Source organism: Dysidea avara, chromosome 12 (genome assembly GCF_963678975.1).
Source record: "Dysidea avara chromosome 12, odDysAvar1.4, whole genome shotgun sequence".
In the NCBI taxonomy this organism is placed as follows: Eukaryota; Metazoa; Porifera; class Demospongiae; order Dictyoceratida; family Dysideidae; genus Dysidea; species Dysidea avara.
In genome coordinates this window covers 5,080,075-5,100,465 of record NC_089283.1, presented here as the reverse complement: position 1 = coordinate 5,100,465, position 20,391 = coordinate 5,080,075, and the positions used below count along the sequence as shown (strand labels likewise).

Genomic DNA, 20,391 nt, shown 5'->3' with positions numbered 1-20,391 from the left:
TTATCAGTCACTAAATCTTTGACACATAAATACCTGAGGCCCTTCAAGGAAACCAAATTTCTTATAGTAGGGTATCATGTCTGGAGTACAATCTAGTGATATCTTGTAACAACCTAGTTCTTTGCCAAGGATGGTCAACGTCTCTACCAGCAATACACCTAGGTGTTTTCCCCTGTAATCATTATGTACCACAACATCTTCTATCCTGCCTCTTAAACAAGTTGAGTGGGTCATTTTGTATTCTACTGCCAATGTGGCATTGCCAACTATCAAATCCTTATCCATATCTTCTACCACAAACACGTAGTGAACTCCACTGGCCTTCATTGCTCTGAACTGCTTAACAAAAGCATCTTCGGTCACCACTCCTACTTTTGTCAGCTGACTTAGCAACTCTATGTACCCTTTCTGGTAGTCTGAAATTTCGAGCGGTCTGAATTTCAGTTCTTTTCCTGGATTCTTAAAAGAAATGTCTAACTGTTTACACAACGGTAAAGAGGCATCTTCCAGTCTTGATAGTAGTGGCTGTGCGTCAAATAGAACTTCAGCTGTCATGGTGCCGCTTAGTGTAACGCGCGCCCTTTATAATTATTTACAAGAGGCGTGCGTAGAGTCACGCTTGCGCAACATGCCCGCATAGGAGCGTTGTGTGTACCTGTGGTATTGAGGTTTTAGAAAGAGCTTGCTACTAAAAATATTTTATTCTATGTAAGGATAAAAAGTGGTTGTTGGGAATAAGCGCGTTTTTTCATTGGCTAACGGACACGTGGTTTTCATAGCTACTGAAGCCACAGTGACCTCACATGAGAAAGTAGAATTTGAATTGCAGTGTGTTTGTGTGGCCCAGAGCGAGGTTATAATAGTTAGCTGTCAGTACATAAGCAGAGTAAGTGGCTCAGTCGGAGCAAAATTTGAGCATTTGATTTCGTAGCTGACCAAGAACAATGTCTGTGTTTGGTTTAACTCTCAACTCGTTGCTACCTTCACAAAGCCTGTTTAACGAGGTTCAGTTGGTGCACAATACTGGATATGTACGTGAAGACGCCGCCTCAGAAGGATCTCACTCTACGGTAAGCTTTTGCAGACATTTAGATTACGTTTTGCAAAGAGCCAGATACACCCCCTTTTTGTATGGCTGCACGCGTGAAATAACATTTTTATATTTCAGGACGATCAACTGGATGAAGAAGACACTTCAATATTTTCAGACTTGAACTATGGAGATCTGTTGTCTGGAGTGATGAACGATAAGCTGGTGGAGAGCTTGATGCAAAGTTTTCCCACTGCCGACTTGTTGTCAGTTGAACCACCGCCAACGCCACCATTAACAGCGTCTTATGAAGCGCCTACTCCTCCGCTGACAGCTTCATATAATGACCACGCGTTCGCTTTCTCATTCTCAGCTGATGTAAAGCCTAATATACTACCACCGTCGCCTCCAGAGTCTCCTCTAATGCCGGCTCCCTCACCTGCTGCCACCACTAAAACTAGAAGAAGGAGAAGAGATGCTTCCAAAAGGATCCATTACTGCAACCATCCTGGCTGTAACAAGTTCTACTCCAAGAGTTCTCACCTTAAAGCACATCGAAGATCACACACAGGAGAAAAGCCTTATGTGTGTTCCTGGGAAGGATGTAACTGGAAGTTTGCAAGATCAGATGAGCTAACAAGACACTTTAGAAAGCACACTGGTGTCAAGCCATTCAAATGCAGTTACTGTGACAGAGGATTTGCCCGCTCAGACCATTTAGCACTCCACACTAAAAGACATCTTCAAATCCAGCGAGGACTTGTCACAACCAATTGCAGATCATGAACTTAACCTCACATTTATATTATAATGTACATCAGAACTCTTCGACTTATATATTTTTGTATTACAATTATCTTTGCATATGATTTGCAGAGTTTTCTTGCACAATTTTACTGTGCCATTGTTGTAAAGCCATTTTTTTTGTATTTGTTACCATGATAACTGACCATTTTATTGTAGTTGTCCTAATATGGTAAAAATTATCATTGAAGTGATAAACCACAATTCTCGCCGCATGTGTGTCCACAAGCAGTTTTGCTGCATTCACGGAAAGCTCTAGGGAAAACCAGTGCATTGTGTATGAGTCAACAGTGCATAATATAATCAAATCAAAAAATAGAACTAAACCATACAGAATCAAAATAAAATAGTCCAACAATTTCTACAGCAGTATTACTAATGTTAATAATCAGAAGATGCCAACCTTCTTCTTGAGGTTGAGCTGCTTCCATTTAGGCATGGTACGGAACTGGTCTATCGTTATTTCAAATGCCTTCTTGAAATCTTCAGGGGTTAGGTAATTCTGCACAAGGAAAACACAATAAATTTAATAAATGCAAAAAACATTTGTAACCTCTTTGCAAGTTGGATCTACGCCAGGTGGGCACCTTCGATTAAGTAACTCCTCGAGTTTGTATGTCTTAGAATAGACAGCTAGTTCCTAACCAGAAAAGAAAGAAGTTTAACTACATTATATATAAAAAGGTACAATTTTACATCTTGAACAGAAGTGGCTTCGGTTTCTCCAGTGCTAGTGATCTTTTGGAGATAAGTTTCATAGCTGCTATCTTGCCTCCAGACTGCAGGGTTCCAAGCATGGAAATAGCAAGTAAAGTTAGGTGGTTCGAATCCTTGTTTTATCTGGATTAGAGCTGTGCTATCAATGTCTCTTCCAGAAGGATCACCTTCAACATATTGCTGCGAGAAGGTGATGGTAACAGCATGAAAATGGTTGTGTCATGATTATACCTGTGCAGTCTGTAGACCTTCCTTCTTTTCCACTTCGTTAGCACCTCGTCCAATCCATACAAACACTTGATCATAAGTGTCCAGGATCATGACATCTTCTGGCACCAAGTCCTATTGGGTGTTATAATATTAACCTTAAATGGCTATGTTCTAAAAATACACACAGAGTCTAATAGCACTAATGGACCGCACACACATAGTTGCTTTAAGATAATGAAATAATATATTTTTTCTGAACAACAGGTAAAATAGAATAAACAAGTGTGATTTCACACACAACAACAACAATAGGGTGTAAATATAGTACAGTAAAAATGCTCTTAAAAGGCAATTTTTACATACTTCCTGAGAATAATCAAATATTTCCTCAACATTGAAACGACCAGAAGCATTGGAGCACTGGAAGAGACGTGGAGGGTGGGAGGGAACTGGCTCTTCAAGAATCTTTCCTGATGCATATGCTGTCTTTCCTCCGAGTGAATCCCAGAATTCCTGTGCTTCCTTGCCTTCAAACAGCTTCACAGGGTCACGGCCAGGGGACACAGCACTCACTATGAAGTTAGCAAGCTCTCGTTCATCTCCAGTACATCCCTACACAAATGTAATTCATAAATTAAGCTAGTTAGTACCAAATAATTTCAACTGACCTTTCCATACCAGATGTAGGTGTCACCAGGGGTCTCCAGTACAAAGCAGTCATTTGAGTTAAGTGATGCGGCCACTTCAGGTACTTGCACAGCACGAGTGTTGAACTCATTTGTTCCTCGTACATGGAAAAGACGAGTACCATCAACATCATATGAATCAGTGTCATTACGGTTCTTAAAGCCACTAGCCTTCCCACCCTAGAAAAGAATTAGATAAAAATATATTGTATTGTAACATATAGAATTGCTTAATGTTACTAAACAAGTGACTTACTGAATGGACAACCATTTTGCCCTTGAATATCAACAAGAAATGATCTGGTTCTTTGTTCTGTACAACACGAACCTAAACAAGTAACAGAAATAAACAAACATTGGTTATAGATTGCCATAGGATTATAAAAATTATCATAATCAAACATATCAGATTTTGTGAGTAAATGAGTCTTCCTGTGGAAATTTTCTATTTGGAGCTCCCCAGCAACAATGTATCTTAGCAACAAAGAAAATTAAATCTAATCTAAACAAGCAACCTGAGTAAGGAGTCTTTGTAAACAATACATGAGTCATTGTCATTACAATTCATTACATCCTCTACCAAATCTTCATGCATCATCAGTATTGTGTGTATACCATATTTAGGATGGTACTGACAGATCAAATCCTCTACATTATAGTTACAGCACTGTCGCACATGTGTACGGAAAACACAGCACAAGGGTATGTGTCCAGAGGCTAATACAGCACGAGGCAAAGCTGAGTGCTGTATTTACCTTGAGACATCCCCAAAGTGCTATATTTTTCGTACACACAAGCAAAGGTGGTGCTGTGAGTGTTATATTGTACTTCCTAGTCATCTTTTGCTTTGAGCAATTTTCTTGAGTACCCAAATTGCCCAGCAATCCGACTATCAGTAAATACTAGTTGAAGTACTGTCATAAGTGTAATATCGGAAAAAAAGCACAAGACTATGCCAGAGTGCTATTTTTCCCATATTGCACAAGTGTGGCAGTGCCTTAACTGGTTTAAAGTGCTTTCTGGTTGTCTTTGTTTGGAGCATTCATGTGTAGACTCAAACTATGTCAGTTTTCAGCCATCAGATAATCGGTAAGTGTCTATATAGTACACTGTACAAGCTTGGTCATAAAACAAACAGATAGCATCGCTTTGGCTACTTCTGGCGATTTAAGATGTTATGCACGTGATCAACAGTGCTGTATTTTTCTTCAGTGCTGTATGGAATTAACAACACTGTTATTTGTTTGATCTTTTCCCATGCAAGTGCTTCAAGTTGTCATATAATCTATTCGTAGTCGTAGAACAAACTAGTAGGATTAGTTTGATTAATTTTAGCATTTGATAGTGTCATGCACGTGATCCATTAAGCTGGGGTTGTTGCTTTGGCCTTTGGACTATCAGTAAGTGTTTATTTCTAGTCGTAGAATAAACTGGTAGGATCAGTTTGGCTTGTTTTAGTGATTTACAATGCCATGTTGTCTGAGTGGAGTTGTTTTCATAACATTCCTTACATAACTGTTCTGTGTAACTGTACTGTATTTGCCTGCTATATACCCAACTAACTGCATAACTGTACTGTATGACTCATACAGTACAGTACAGTTCAGTAGCTGTATTGGAAAAATATATCTGGTGGCACTTTGATCCTCCCACGCAAAGTGCAGTACATGACTTTGACCTGTTTGGTAGATGTTTATGAAATGGAGAGCAATAACCTCACTGCTCCCTAGATACTATGACATCACCAAGATTATGATTTTTCACTTATAAAGTAGGTTGTGGCCCTTGCTCACATTATCCTTAAAAGCTCTATAACTCTAAAAATGTCTAGTTTGCACATTATACTTTGTTAGAAAATTTCTCAAATAGATACAGAAAGGGCGAGAGAAGCTGGTAGCTGCTTGCATCAAGCTTACCACCTAGAGCTTAGTGCTAGAATTACATTTACGTATATCTAATAATATCTGTCTCATGCCAGAAATTAAGTAAAAAGCTTTGTATTTTGAATTAGTCGGATTTTATAGCAAACGAGACCAACTAGTTTACATCTGCAAGTTTCTTCTATCTTAACTACAGTACAATAAGATGCTGGATAGGAAGCCAGTATATACTAGTTAAGCACTACTGCAAGCGCAATATGGAAAAAATAGCACAAAGGCATGGGCGAGAGACTAATATAGCACAAGGCAAAGCTGAGTGCTATATTTGGCTTGAGACCACGCCAGAGTGCTATTTTTTTATATTGCACAAACGTGGCAGTGCTTTAACTGGTTTAAAGTGCTTTCTGGTCGTCTTTGTTTGGAGCGTATATTTGTAGACTCGAACCATGTCAATTTTCAGCCATCAGACAATCAGTAAATGTCTATATAGTACAAATTTGTTCATAAAACAAACAAATAGCATCGTTTTGGCTACTTTTGGTGATTTAAATGTTATGCATATAATCAACAGTGCTGTATTTTCCCTTAGCGCTGTATGGAAATAATAGCACTTTTATTCATTTGATCTTCACCAACGCAAGTGCTTTAAATGTAAAATGTGACTAGATCTGCAAGAACCCCACAAGTTCTTGCATTTTTTGAATTGCTTTGGTCCATCAAAGTTTCAGCCCCAGAAGTCGAGAACTTTTGAAGCTACAGCATTACAAAGTGGTAACACAGAAAGATCAATTTGTACAGTGATAATATGGAAATGAACTACAGGCACATAATTAAGTGGTCAAAACTTATGAATGCAGTCCTCTATGGAGTTTCACCATCATGTTCTCGATGAACAGGCGAATCCATTACTGGGCAAGTTAAATCTTCCTATGACCAGGGCGAGAGCGAAAAAAAATAGTATGAATTGCTCTTCCAATGAGAGGCAGACTAACACTCATATAACATTTCCTTGGGAGCACTGACAAAAACGAACATATTTGAATTCTTGCTTTGAGAAACACAGTGCTACCATTCTTCATCACAAAACAAGTATTCAAAATTTTTCAGATTTGTAAATATTTCACCTAATCATCATGTTTAATGCATTCTACTGTAAAATTAGGCATGGGATTTCTTGCAGATCTGGCCTGGTCACAAATAACAACATACAACTACTGTGTAGGGGAGTGCAATTCAAGTAATTAATTGTTGCTACTTGCTTGCTGCTTTATATGATGATGCTCTTCAAGACTTCAAGATGTATCATATTTGAGCACAAGCAGATGGGGTTATAATTCAGAACAATGATATCAAACTAGCATTTTGCAGTTTCTTTGCATGCGACAACAGTATTTAAGGTGCAGTTGAGATGATGCAATACTGCCCCATCATCAACTACAACACAGAAAAGAGGCTTACTTGCACTGGAGCACCACCATACTGATCATCAAGGTGGACAGCGTGTAGCGCAGCTGCTGCCTTCTCATCTTGTGAAGATTCTTGACCCTGTGTTAGTACAAGTAAGTTAGTATACTGTTGTTTCCAGTATGCATGGTCATATACACAGGGCTGCCAAGAGAAATCAGGGGGCTGGGCACAGTAAGCACAAGCTGGGGCCTCCAACGTAATTTTCTTATATCTGTATTCAAATTGTATGCAGCAATACTGTAGGTACGTAGATAAGCCAACAGTGTGCATAGCACATTCATATGGGGACCACCTACTCTCCAAGGAAAATTTTTATAATGTCAACATGCAATCTAGAGGCATTTTTGGTTGAATTTAGTTGTCTATACTGTTCAGAGTGTACACCAAGCCATACAGACAATATGTCCTACAGTTTTAGAAACAGATTACAGCCCAGTCTAGCTATAAGTAAATGATCAGTAATAAAGTTGAAAATAAGTAGATCGCATGCAACAGTTTAGCTTAGCGGTGGCGAATGAAGCTGGCATTACGTACCTGCCAAAAGTAAATGATGTAGTTTTCCTTTCCATTCTTCAAGTAGGTGTACAAGATGACATAGGAGTCACCACCAAAGAATTGTCCATACATTCCAGGGTCAACTGGAGCCATTTCAAAGTCTTCGATGCGCCAGATCTCCACTTTTCCTTTCCCATCATCCACCAAGTTTTGCTGTTCCCGCTGCCCTGCCCTGTGCATGCTACCAACATCAAACTTTGGCTGGCTTAATCTCTTAGGTCCAGCTACCACAGGAATAACAACATTCTGTCAAACCTGGAGTATATGCATATGTGGCTAACCTTTAGGCATGCTGTAACCCTTTGATTCATCCTTGTTCAGCCAGTCAACAAAGTTTTGCTTGAACAATGGAGTCTCAGCTCCTTCTAACACTTGAGTAACATTCGTCCAATTAGGATATCCCTTCTTAGTGATGAAATCCTGCATACAGTTTCATGATATAGACTGTTGTTAGTTGGTATGTATCGCAAAACTTACGACAGCATTCTTGAAAGCAGCCTTCTTCTCATCTCTAGTTGCACGCTTGCCAACCCAAGCAAAGATACCACCAGAGCCAGTATCAACAATGAAGGCATCCTGTAATACAAACTAGTATAGTTATTGAACACTGTAGACAAACTTACATTTGTGTCCAACATGTCTCTCTTCAATGGATAGTTGCCAACTTCATTGATCTCCAGAAAGCCAGATGCATCGGAGACTTGGTACAGCTTCACGAGGTCCTTTGCTTTGCGTTCAAATGTTGAATCATCGGTAGCTGCTTGGATATCTCGTGGTGTTCCATCAGCTGTTGCATTCATCGTCTTCACAAACTCATCACTCATGCTGTCTTGATCTATGTAGATAGACAGACAGTGAAATTTAAATGTATTTCGCAAGTTTATCTGCTACGTACTGATGACAGAAATCTCTGCACGTCCGCCACGTTCTTCATCCTTGATGCGACGAGCTACATCAAGACCTTTAATCTTTTCTAGACGTCCTGCTTCTAATCCATTCCATACATATATCTGACGTCCCATGTCCAGGATGAACACATCTCCATCATTCATAGCAGCCCATGACAGTTGTGTCTAGACATACAGCAACCATAATTGTATGTGTATTTAGAGTATTGATAAATAAGTGTGAAATACTTAAGTAAACATGGCAACTGACCCCAAACCTCAAGAATGTAACCTCTAAACCTGCCAAGTCACTCCTTCACTGACCACACTAACTGTTTTTACCAAACATGGTGTTTAACTTGTGTATGCATTGTTATTGATCATAAGATGGTTCCACTGTTATGGCTGACAATGAACTAACTGCCACAACAACAACAACAGCAACCTTGAACTATAGTAACAGCAACTAAGTTTAGTCAACAACAATCTCAGTGGAGCAAAGCTAAATCATGTGTGTACTATATTTAGCATCCAGGCTTTAGTTCATGCCCTTTTGTATATTAAACAAAAGCTGCATAGCGATTTAATAATAGCAGTATAGCTATAAGTCTAACATTGAAAAAATATCAACCATTATTCGCACTCAAATACACACACATGTTTACAGTCTATCAGTAACTTCATCACACATCATCATGTGTGTATTTAACATGATGTGTTTACAGCTAGCATTCATTGCATGTAACCATTGCCAACAACTTTATATAACAAATATAAAAAGGTTTCTTAACAATCATATTCATTAATCAAGTACTAAAAGTTATTAGCTTGATTAGCAATGAATCAAATTTTATTAACCATGTACACTTTACCGTAAGCACTTGTAGGAGCAGCAGAGCAGAGATGGTGCCATGTGGTTATGCTGTATGTATTTACACTAAAGTGCCGTGAAGTTTATGTGTAGTGACACAAATACCAATAAGACAACCAGACATAAGTGTATTGGACTCCATGCACTGTAAAACTGGAATTGTCATTGCACAGTTCAACTTCTTTATATGTTATTTGACTTGTTATAAAATGTTGTCTGGCACTCTACAAATCGTTTGGATTCGTATGAAATAGTAGAATTGTACTCTTGTACATTGACAAGAATGATTACAACTGCATTGGAACAAGTGTACTTGTTCATTTTTATCAGCATGGTCTACTGGAAAAGGTGTGCACATAAATCTTGAAAATCAACAATGTTCATGATGTGTGTGTGTGTGTGTGTGTGTGTGTGTGTGTGTGTGTGTGTGTGTGTGTGTGTGTGTGTGTGTGTGTGTGTGTGTGTGTGTGTGTGTGCGCGCGTGCATGTGTTAAAAAGGTCACTTACTTGTGATACACGGACATTTCTGCGTCCTTTAACATGCAATAGTCGTGTCTCAAACTTGTCTCTGTCGACCTTCTTGAAGCCACTTTCTATACCCCCAGCTAAGTATGTGACACCCTTGGAGAAATACGAGAGGAATTTATTGCTCTCGTGATGTTGCACCTCTCTGTGCTGGACTGGTCCTCCTCCTAATGAGTCATCCAACTCTACCGTCTTGTATGCTGCCACTCCAGCTTCATCCTAAAAAGTAATTTTAAGTAGATATGACATTAAATGAAGCTATGAAAAAACCATAGGGACAAAGAAAGCAGAACAAACACAGGACAAAGCAACAAGAGCAATCCATACTAATAATGAGCACCTGAGATGTTTCTTCTCCAAGCCAGAAATGTATGTTCCATTCAAATCCTGCTGGTAGCTTCTTTGTCTGTAGATGTTAAAAAAAAGCATTTATAACAGTGTTAACTGACCAAACCATTAGGTTCACATGATTCTAATCAGTTTACACAAACTCTTACATGAAGAACTATGTATGAATCTCCACTGTGAAACTTGCCATGGGTGTTCTTTGGCTGAGGAATCACTTGGAATTTCTGCAATCGAATAGCACAAAATAACAGTATAGCAGCCAATGTGTCACTAACAAAAGAAGGGCTAAAATTGCTGGTTGCTAGCTTGCTTAAAAAAACATAAGTGTGGAAAACTAATTAACAAAATTAAATTTGGCTATATTTAATTTAAGTTTTCTACAATAGTACCGGCTATATGGCTATCAGCAATAGTGTAACGTCAGTGTTTGTGTGTGAAGCAAACAAGCACTGAGGAAATGGGCGTTAACTTTGTATATCACATGATGCGGAACACATGCAACTGTTCCACTCACCTCAATACGAAAGATCTCCAATCCGTCTTTCTTTCCGACTCCTTTAAAAGCTGGATCGACTGCCATTTCAGCTATTCTCCTTTAAAAACACACGTTAGCAGTTAGAACCCCGCCCACACACGTTCAACATGCATGCATCAAGTTGCATGCATAAGCATCGTTCGCAAATATTTTCAAATGCACATTTGACATTTAGTAAACAGTTAAGCTGCCCACCTTTACTAGAAACTTGTCAGTGAATGAAGACTAGGACAGGAACGTAACGATCACACAAGGCGTGGCCGCGCAGCCAAAAAAGGTAGTCTATTCGTCAGAGCCACCGCAGTGACGTCAACACATGTGCAAATTTCCACTTTACGGAACGCAAATACCTGGATACTATTCCGTATACTCAAAAAGTGATACAATTTAAAAATACCGCGTAAAGAGAAATACACGCAAACATTTGATATACAAATTTTAAAGTACATCACAGCTCGCTGATATCAGTTTTCAACGAGGTGTCATAATTTCCAGGAGCTGAAGAATCCACTAAGGCCATCGTCTCTTCATCATGGTCAGGTTTCTTGTGTACTTCATTATCCTGTACAGTTGGTACATACTTGTAGAACATGCTCATTATAGCAAATATGATGGCCATCAGGACTATCAAACTGGCAAAGAAAAAGAACTCTCCAGCCTGGAAGAGAAACAATGAAACTACAAGGAATTCAAGTAATTTAATTATCACCTGGTTTTCAATGATTTGTGATTGGGTGACTGCAGCGTCAATTATGTTGCCGACGCAAACAGTCAACAACCATCCTGCTTGACATATTGACTTCATTGACGCTGGTGCCTACATGAAAACAATCCATGACAAATATTAAACTGTTTTGACATGCAGCCATTGATGAACAGTTCAAATCAGTAAACAGTCAGCCATCTGTAAATGAAGGTGTTCTATTTGGGTTACATGGTGTCATTAGCCAAAGATTGGTTTAGTGAAATGTGAGCTCAAGTGATTACCTAGGTGCTTATCGGCTTCTGTGGATACTGATAAGGTTTGTGGGTCACTTATACCAAGAGTTCAAACTCTTGCTTATACACTACAGTACAGATTACCTGAGAATAAGCAAACTCCAGTCCAGTTATTGAGAACATAATCTCCCCAGCTGTGATTAGGACATACATGGGAGCTTGTAGAGCAATACTGACACTGTCAGGCTCTGAGTTATCGATGACATTCACCCTGAACTGTGTGGAATAAAATATTGATATAGGTAGACAGTATTTATTGTGTTGAATTTACTTCTGCATTGTGTCTTGTTGCTATAACAGAATAAACACCACCAGCAACCAGTTCCTTGTCCCCACATATTGTCTGTGGAACAGTAAGCAATGACTTGTGTAATGTATTAAAAACAATACATACCTTCATTCCCATTGTAGTGGTGTTGATGGTGAATGAATACCTGTAAACAAATGAGAACTACTACACTGGAGAACCGTTAGCTATGTACGTATTTACTGAAAGTGATACAGCTTTGTAATATTGGCAGTCCTTAGGATGACGGCTTGGTGTAGTTGATTGAACAATAGGTCTAAATATGACAGCAGTTGACGGGTTCATAGTAGCCTATGGACACCTCCCTAGCAAAAACTTCACTGTCTCATCCAACACATTCACATCAGCAGGGCGATGTAACACCAATATCAGTATTACATGGTCCCTTCAGTCAGTTGTTACACACAGACATGATATACACTCACTCTGCTGCAGACACATTCTCAAATAGTCGATGTTGGCCAAACCCCAGCCCGTTAGCATGAAACAGGTAATCTTCATCCTCACAATCTCCAGGATTATACATCCCTATGTCAGCTGTGTCTAGTCCACCCAGTGCATTGATAATCCTAGTGACACACACAAAAATACGTAACCCTTAGGTGTTCATTGCACAGAAAAACTCATTTGGCAGACAACCCTTTCTCTATCGGTATTGTAATTATACCATGAAAATTCTGATTATTAAAAAGTTACCTGAGAACGGATTTGTTGTGAAAATATTTTTAAGGATGCATGAAGCATTCAATATACTACGAATGCCTGCTCTAATTTTGAGGACAGAAAGTGGGTTCACCAGAAAATGGGTTTGGCAAAAACTGAAATGCAAATAACAGCTTTGAAAATTATAGAAATAAGACACAAATTAACTATTGAAAAGGTGAACAGTACTATAACGAAGCAATGTAGAACCATATAACACAATAAGTATTAATGGATGTGATAAAAACATCACTCATTGTTGTTGGTGGAAAAGAAATATTACAAGTACCACTGCAATACCTACCTCACTGTAGCCTCATCATCAGTGACATTAAGATCATCAGTAATCTGCAATGGTATACCACACATGTCTACACTAATAGTAACACTAATAGTAACACGGTCTATATGTTTTGACACTGGATCTAGAACAGTTCTGTATATTTCTCATTTCCATAAGTAACTGATATAATATTTATTACCACATTTAAGAGCTGCCTGTATACAGTACATACTAGACTCCTGACACTACACACCTCAATAAGACCAAGTTGTTGGAGGGAGTCATCGTAGTTAATCAACACATGGCCAATTAATTGACTCTCAAACATCAGTGGAATTGTGGTGTTGCCATATGTCTCATTAGAATCACTAGGAAATAACGTCACCAGATATTCAGTATCAGATTGGCCATTCCATACTCGACTCTGTGGAACAGACTCACTATAAAAAGCACAATCTTGATTTACATACTCTGTCAGGAGGAAGGGTGAAACTTGTGATTGATCCACTTGTGGTGGCATTAAGATGTACAGTAATGTGGGACTCTGGTACCACGTTAGTAAATGTCACCATGGCTTGACCTCCTGCTGGAGGGTGATATCCTGCAGCCTGGATGGGTGGAGCTGATCACATGATCAGTGTGATAGGTGGGGCTACCTCACCTGCACTCTGAGTTGTATAAAGCCAGCCACCATGAAGGCCAGTCCAGCCAATAGCATTCCACACACCATTCTCTGTAATGGCCTGTAGAAATGAACAACATACAATGCTAGTATGCTACACAGCATTTATGGAAGCACAAGACTTGCTGCTACTGTATAGCCTAAGGGAACTTTTTTTTTGCCTTTTCAAGTTAACAATAAAAATTTTATCCTTGAAAAATTTAGGCCTCCATATATTACATAATGGAATCATTTGCAAATCCACAAAATTTTATTTTACATTGCTCAACCTTGAAAATTTTTCCCCTCAAAATATTTAGGCTATATGGTAGATGACAGATAACATAAAGACATACACACCTTCTCAGTAGATGCAGCTTGTTGAGAATAGGGTAAATCACCACCTCAAAGAGCGGAATGAAAACTATTATCAAGATTGCGTTCAATGCTTGCATCTGGTCTGGCTTGATGTGAATAGCACCCTAAAGTAGTTTATATATGCAATAATTAAACCACCAATGAAATATAATTTTAAGCACCACACCCCCAAGCACCATCAAGGTATAAGCACATCAACAAATACTCACAATATCCCCATTCATTCTGGTTGCCTGTAGTGTCCACCTGGAGCCCTGTAGTGGATCATGTGATCATGATGCCATACATTATAACATCATCACCTGTTGGTCAAACAGTGACCAGAACACCGGTAGTGGTAAGAACATGACAAGGACACGTAACACTCCCCACACATCATTAGCAAATTCTTCCTAAAGTAGAATAAACATGTGAACTGCACATGTAGTGAGCTATAGTATTTCAGACATGGGTTGATCAGGCAACTACACTAAAATAAACTTAAATTCACGGCCATAACTTTCACGTACAGAGTTTAGATTTGGCTTAACATTTTCACCATGAATTGGCAAGGTATAGTTTTAGCTCTATATTCACTTGAGCACACAGGTATGAAGTTGAAGAATTATTTATGTATACTTCATTGTAGAAAATGCATGTAACACACATACCCTTGAGGAAAATGAAACAAAGATATTTGAACTCTGCAAATAAGATGATGCATAGGTTGCTTCCCTGAGTAACGGCTTAGTTCAGTATAGCATGCATTAAAAAAAAATTCATTAAAAATGAATACTTGTGTAAACTACAGCATATGAGTTGGTCACATATAACTGCATCCTTTTGTCATGAACACGGTACTGATGATACACACAGCAACATGCTACCAGTCATTAGAGAATAAACACAGCGGGCTAACTGCAATACAAGCCTACAGGTTAGTATACAGTCTCGGATATATGATAGCTACCTTCACATACTGTATGAGCAGAAATTTTGGCGTGGACATAAAATTGGTGATTTGGTGGCAAAATCTCCAAATTAAAACCTCGCCATTATATTATTAGTTTAAACGATTGTACAGGCACAAAATCAAGCAAGAAGCACGTTGCTGTATTTACCTCAAGTATGGTGATATTAAAGATTGTCGAAAGAGAAGTTTGACCAAGCTAAGCTTTGTGAAATCTGATACAAATTGAATAGCTAGCGAGATACATTGTTAGCGAGATAACAATCGGTGTACTGAATCTCAGCCTGTGGCAATATTGCAGAATACGGTCCTATACTCTTTTGCTGCGGAAGGAAGCAAAGATACATGCAGTGGAGATCTTGCACGGAGAATGTCCCCAATCACTTCCTTTCCTTTTCGGATGGCTGCTGCACATGGATAGAATAAATCTCCATCCGCCATTTCACATGAAAGAGTCTCTCCAATATGCAGGACAGTACTTACGCAAAAAGGTAAGCAATTATACATCGTTGTAAACAAGAAGCCACGTAGCTAGCTACACAAGTCACTACCACGTGGGACTCCACTTTTGTCATGCATTTTGTCAAATTAAACTCTCGCCAAATGCAAATTATTGCCAAATATTCTGCTCGCCAAAATTTCTGCTTATATTGTAGCATAGCCAATAGTTATTTGCATTCTTCATAAAACCTTAGCACTAAAAAAATCCATCAACCAAGCAATACAACGATAGCTGTATACTTCAGCATTAGTATAATAAGCCGCACTACACACACACACACACACACACACACACACACACACACACACTTACAACAGAGGGTATAGAGCTTGCATGCATCGAGTTAGAGGTTATTTAACTCACAGAATATTCAGGACAAGCATAGTGGATAAACTTCCTTGATTCACCACTGCCCCTGCTGGATAGTTTATTCCTTGTAGCAGTCTACAGTAGCAATGTAAAATAGAAACCAGGATTTCATTATAAAACATAGTTTGTGTACACATGATCTTGTCATTCTTACCCAGAGACATCCAAAGAACATGAAGAATATATTGTTCCCCCCAGGGGGCCTGTGACTGATGTACAGGGGGGTGCCAATGAGGAATATTATGAGAGAAACGACCATGAGAATTGCTGGAATGCCGAAAGCTAGAGCGTAGCAATCTGCTCCTCCGCATTTTCCACCATCATCACCGACACAACTATCATCACCGAAACAGCTCACATCACCTGAGACCAAGCGAACAGAAATGCAAAGGAAGGATTGTGACATAACACTACACTGTACGCACACACACATGCACACACACTACGCATACTCACCTCTTAACACTGGGGTTAGTAGAGTAGAGATGAGACTTCCAGCATTGATGGAGAAGTAGAAGATGGAAAAGAACTTGGACAGCATATGTAACTAAAAGCATTCACATTATTTTGCATCTACTACACATACATGAACACTAGTACACACCTGATGTTCTTGAAACTGGTCCCCACCAAAAGCAGCTACGCAAGGTTTGATGCCACCAGTACCAAGGGCAATCAAAAGCAGTCCACCAAACGCCATCACCCTGAAGGAAATAAGATGGTCTAAACACATTCAACAAACCTGAGTATACATGTACTAGTATATTAAAAATTATTAATTTAAAAATGAAGTAGAGATCCAAGCAATAAAAAGTAGTAAAACAAGAGATGAATGATGGTATTACAGCATAGCTTGGTGGGAAAATCCCTACATTAGCATGTTATAACAATCATTTTGTTCAATACCAAGTGGGGATTTTCCCACCGAGCTATGCTGTAATACCATCATTCATCTCTTGTTTCATCACTTGGATCCCTACTTCATTTTTAAATTAATAATTTTTAATATACTATATATATATTTTTTTGTTATAGCATACAGCTATACATGTGTGACTGCTCTATTAGGGTGACTGCTGTATTAGAGTATCTTGAGTCAGCCTTCACCTACCAGGGTGTGTATTACTATTTCATATTTATATTGTGCTAGCATTATGAATACAACTAGGGAAGGTGTGTCATCATGATCGGGATATTGTTAAGAGGTGTGGTCTCGGTGCTCGATCATTATGATTAATCAACCAAGATCACGTTAATAGGCATAGTACTGAACCTATTGTGAAGTTACAGGTATCTTTCAAGCGTAAGTACTTAAATAAGTTGTGGTATCTAAATATGCTGCTCAAGGAAAGCACTGATAGGAAAAATTAATGCCTCAATAAGGTTTCATTGGATGAAGAAGGACAAAGACCAACCTGATTGAAGATAAAAGGAAAGGCAGGGCACAGAGGGCACACACTTGTCGGGACCCCAAAAGGCACATCCCACTGGTGAGTTTTGTTATTGTGGCGTAAAATGGTGGCTGTGCGCTTTGGTCTCATGCCTTGTGACTGTGGTCAGGCAGGGCAGGCAGGCAGGCAGGCTGGCAGATGAAAATTCAAGTTTCGGCAATTAAAAAAATTCTATATCCAGCCACCTGTAAGTGTTCTCTTGTTTTTAATGTTGTATTTGATGTTAGATGGACTAATATTACATCGTAAAGGTGATTTTTGTCGTGTAAGATGTTTCTAGGATTTTTAAAGGCAGCATTTTAGGCAGCGTGTCATTTTGGGGGATACCTACTTAAACAGTACTACCACACTGTTTGATGCATGGACACATGGACATTGCAAGCAAAGTCATGCACAAATACAAAATACACACACACACACACATGCATAGCACACAAACCACATGGATAGTCTATCTTCTCACTTGTAGGCAGTTTCATTGTGATCCAGGACTGGTGGCATGGCAGACATTGACAATACCACATTACCAATAGCGTACACTACAGACAGAATTATGATGGTCCTGAAGGGAAGAGAGATGACATAATCACATACATACATGAACGACCATGGTATACAGTTCAGTGGTCACCTCATAGAGCGGACACTCAAATTTCAGTACACAGATACGTATGTATAGTATGGACTGTACTCATAAGTTGACTAACTTGTATTTTCCCAGTAAGCTGTCTGCAATAATGGCTCCCAGTAACGGAGTTGCGTAACACAGAACGATGAAGGTATGGTAGAGTGCTGTGGACGTGTCCTCGTTGAAACCAAGGTAGTAGCTCAAATAGAGCACCAGAATAGCTGCAAAGTGGGGAAGAAATATCATAAAACAGCAGGTCTGTGATAAGCAGCCAAGAGGTTGTTTACCTCTCATTCCATAGTATGAGAATCGTTCACAAAATTCATTGCCAACGATGAAGAACACTGAATATGGGAATCCTTGACAAGCGCAGAATTGCTGTTGGGAAGTACAGCACAACACAACAATAATAGCATGTGATAAGTCACATGTAACTTAATAAATAGTAAAAACACGGCATACACTAATGATTGTTAATCTCAGTGATAAGTAATGTCTTATGAACCAGTATACAGCATTAATAACACTCTGAAACTTTTTGATATAATGTATTCCCATCTTTTACAAACATTTGGCACTGAGAAAATTTACAGTCTTTTCATTCTGATGAGGGTTCCATATATATATTTAACGTATGGATTTTAGAAAATATTTGTTCTGGTATTGTTGTTAACTTAATTTAGATAGTTTAGTAACTGATTTCTCGTACCACTAAAATTACAGTCAGTTGTTACTGCATGTTAGTCTGGTACGTTGCAGACCCTTCTGCTGGGGTTTATTGATTAGAGATATAAGTGTGGACGCTAGTCTGGCAGCGCCTGCTCCTTCACTTTTAGGGTAAGGATCTGGGGACCATAGTATATGGTCCTTGTGCTACTACCACTACAGTGGTAGAGCCCAATCAAATCACAATATCCAGTTTAAATAAGCATTTTTGACGTAAACTATTACACCATGAATAACACAATAACCATGGTGACCAAATTCGGAAAGCAGCTAAACGAGACTCCGAGATACACCGCTGTAAAGACTTATGTTGAGAAGTATGAAGTTTCATGCTTTCTTTGCTGAAGTGCAACAGCCTGAACAGGTAATATATTATATGTTATGTGCAATTAGAAACATTTAAATTTTGGTTGCACAAGTATACAGCTGTATACTACGGTCATCAGACCCTTACTCTATGCGAAGGGGCAGGTGCTGCCAGACTATGTGAGTGCCTATAATCTCTAATCGATAAGCCCCAGCACGTGGAAAGGTCTGTGATGTACCGATTAGTCAGTTGTTACAGACTTACCCACACCCTTCCCCATGCCTTGCCGCTAACTTTTCCGCTAGGGTCAGAGACCAAGTTCTCTCCTGTGTAGTACATTATAGGAAACTATATTACAATACACTAATAATATACCTGCTGATTTCTGTTTCCCAACACTTGAGTCACCTACAAATGATAACACAATCAAGTGGTATTGTGTGATATAGCGTAACAGTGGTACCACTAACGCTTTTACAGACCGAGGTAAGCTTCAATTGCAGTGTCTTGGGTTCGTGAAATGTATTCTGTGTCCGTAATGATTGCATCATGTACAACTTTAGGTGAGGGGTACCGGTACAACAAGTATACGAATTTGAAGTGCTGAGTTCGATCTTACTCACTATAATCACTATTAGTCACACTCACGTTCAACAAGCTCGTCGTATTCCGCCTTCTTCGGTTTCCCCATAGTCCCTGTTCTCGGAGCTTACCACGTGACCACCGTACACTTTGTTTACTGACGTAGTATCCGGATTAATTTTATTACCACGCAGGCGCTTAAGTCATCAGAAAACAATAAATTATTTGTAAATAGTTGGGTACAATACACATTCAATCAGGTAGTCAATCTATCAATCAAGTAATCAATTAGCATGGCAGTAATTAGTAGCTGTACTAACTGACACTATGCTGACACTGACTGGCACACCGCAGTATACACAAGGCAATGATGGAGTGACAATCGAGAGACTTGACAGTTAACATTAATCCACCAAATTGCATGGTGTAGCTACATGTACTGCATTAGTCAGTAAGAATTTTTTTTTTTGCAGACTGGCTATACTGTACCAGTATAACTATAGCTACATTTCACCTCTCCGAGCAACTATGCTGGAGGTTGATACTGGGATTGGTACAAAAAATTCAACCAATCAGGCAGCTGAAGTTTTAACTAAGTAACTGATAGCCAGCAGTATAAGCTATAGTCAACTCATTCAGCCATGTAGGCAACAAGTAGGCGGAGAGACAACTGAAGTTTTAGGTAGGCAAATTAAGCTGTGACACAGTGCAACTTTAAGTCGATGGCAGTTTTGCTGGGGTAGAATGTGTAACAGTATATATACAGCTATTTTAGTTATAGACAATTGCGACCAGTTATACATTCACCATGTAGCTATGGCTACAACCATGAAGCCGTTAATATCTAGTATAGCTATAGCTATCATCTCATTTCCTCTATGTATATAAACAAAACAATAGCATGAGACCATGCAGGAGTATACTCTAAAATTCTGTGTGGCTACACTATATGCATGGCCATGTGTTTGGATTGCAAGCCTTCCTGAAGAAACTGGCATGTGCATCAGTGCGCTATATAGCTAGCTATGTACC

General features: G+C 39.1%; 4 protein-coding genes and 1 long non-coding RNA gene across 6 annotated transcripts; 2 read left to right on the top strand and 3 right to left on the bottom strand.

The window, feature by feature from the left end:
• Positions 1–3: 3 nt before the first annotated feature.
• Positions 4–555, bottom strand: LOC136241318 (glucosamine 6-phosphate N-acetyltransferase-like). The gene has a single exon (XM_066032510.1). The coding sequence runs from the start codon at positions 553–555 to the stop codon at positions 4–6; it is 552 nt and encodes a 183-aa protein (XP_065888582.1).
• Positions 556–772: 217 nt separating this feature from the next.
• On the top strand, positions 773–1,992 carry LOC136240025 (Krueppel-like factor 3). Its single transcript, XM_066030824.1, has 2 exons — positions 773–1,070; positions 1,169–1,992. The coding sequence occupies exons 1-2, from the start codon at positions 945–947 to the stop codon at positions 1,814–1,816; spliced, it is 774 nt and encodes a 257-aa protein (XP_065886896.1). The 5' UTR covers positions 773–944; the 3' UTR covers positions 1,817–1,992.
• A 115-nt stretch (positions 1,993–2,107) lies between these two features.
• On the bottom strand, positions 2,108–10,846 carry LOC136240020 (gelsolin, cytoplasmic-like). The gene is made up of 18 exons (XM_066030818.1): positions 10,711–10,846; positions 10,495–10,573; positions 10,130–10,204; positions 9,973–10,038; positions 9,615–9,851; positions 8,245–8,422; positions 7,973–8,184; positions 7,827–7,925; positions 7,631–7,769; positions 7,329–7,573; positions 6,786–6,872; positions 3,704–3,775; positions 3,430–3,627; positions 3,125–3,373; positions 2,783–2,893; positions 2,531–2,731; positions 2,388–2,474; positions 2,108–2,336 (listed from the first exon to the last, which is right to left on the bottom strand). The coding sequence occupies exons 2-18, from the start codon at positions 10,558–10,560 to the stop codon at positions 2,223–2,225; spliced, it is 2,436 nt and encodes an 811-aa protein (XP_065886890.1). The 5' UTR covers positions 10,561–10,573; positions 10,711–10,846; the 3' UTR covers positions 2,108–2,222.
• A 48-nt stretch (positions 10,847–10,894) lies between these two features.
• LOC136240028 (uncharacterized) lies at positions 10,895–12,064 on the top strand. 2 transcript variants are annotated; one of them, XR_010693631.1, is made up of 5 exons: positions 10,896–11,208; positions 11,260–11,537; positions 11,589–11,756; positions 11,815–11,867; positions 11,926–12,064. It is a non-coding gene; the product is annotated as an uncharacterized lncRNA (long non-coding RNA). The 2 variants fall into 2 exon arrangements; XR_010693630.1 differs by having other exon boundaries at positions 10,895–11,208; positions 11,589–11,867.
• On the bottom strand, positions 10,897–19,525 carry LOC136240021 (solute carrier family 15 member 1-like). Its single transcript, XM_066030819.1, has 23 exons — positions 19,426–19,525; positions 19,153–19,185; positions 19,042–19,103; positions 18,032–18,122; positions 17,824–17,965; positions 17,580–17,678; positions 16,270–16,369; positions 16,122–16,212; positions 15,820–16,028; positions 15,660–15,740; positions 14,148–14,237; positions 14,055–14,099; positions 13,828–13,949; positions 13,468–13,549; positions 13,277–13,414; positions 13,060–13,230; positions 12,828–12,871; positions 12,247–12,390; positions 11,909–11,948; positions 11,786–11,857; positions 11,599–11,730; positions 11,225–11,332; positions 10,897–11,173 (listed from the first exon to the last, which is right to left on the bottom strand). Exons 1-23 carry the CDS (start codon positions 19,466–19,468, stop codon positions 10,964–10,966), a joined length of 2,349 nt encoding a protein of 782 aa, XP_065886891.1. The 5' UTR covers positions 19,469–19,525; the 3' UTR covers positions 10,897–10,963.
• Positions 19,526–20,391: the final 866 nt, after the last annotated feature.

Excerpts from the sequence above, each read along its gene's own strand:
- LOC136240021 (XM_066030819.1), bottom strand. The coding sequence starts at position 19,468 with ATGGGGAAACCGAAGAAGGCGGAATACGACGAGCTTGTTGAAC. Across the intron at positions 16,029-16,121 it reads ACTAACCCCAGTGTTAAGAG|GTGATGTGAGCTGTTTCGGT; the intron begins GTGAGTATGCGT and ends GCTTGGTCTCAG. Across the intron at positions 11,858-11,908 it reads CCACTACAATGGGAATGAAG|ACAATATGTGGGGACAAGGA; the intron begins GTATGTATTGTT and ends ACTGTTCCACAG.
- LOC136240025 (XM_066030824.1), top strand. The coding sequence starts at position 945 with ATGTCTGTGTTTGGTTTAACTCTCAACTCGTTGCTACCTTCACAAAGC. Across the intron at positions 1,071-1,168 it reads CAGAAGGATCTCACTCTACG|GACGATCAACTGGATGAAGA; the intron begins GTAAGCTTTTGC and ends TTTATATTTCAG.
- LOC136241318 (XM_066032510.1), bottom strand. The coding sequence starts at position 555 with ATGACAGCTGAAGTTCTATTTGACGCACAGCCACTACTATCAAGACTG.
- LOC136240020 (XM_066030818.1), bottom strand. The coding sequence starts at position 10,560 with ATGGCAGTCGATCCAGCTTTTAAAGGAGTCGGAAAGAAAGACGGATTG. Across the intron at positions 8,185-8,244 it reads TGCAGAGATTTCTGTCATCA|ATCAAGACAGCATGAGTGAT; the intron begins GTACGTAGCAGA and ends CTATCTACATAG. Across the intron at positions 3,776-6,785 it reads ATGGTGGTGCTCCAGTGCAA|GTTCGTGTTGTACAGAACAA; the intron begins GTAAGCCTCTTT and ends TTACTTGTTTAG.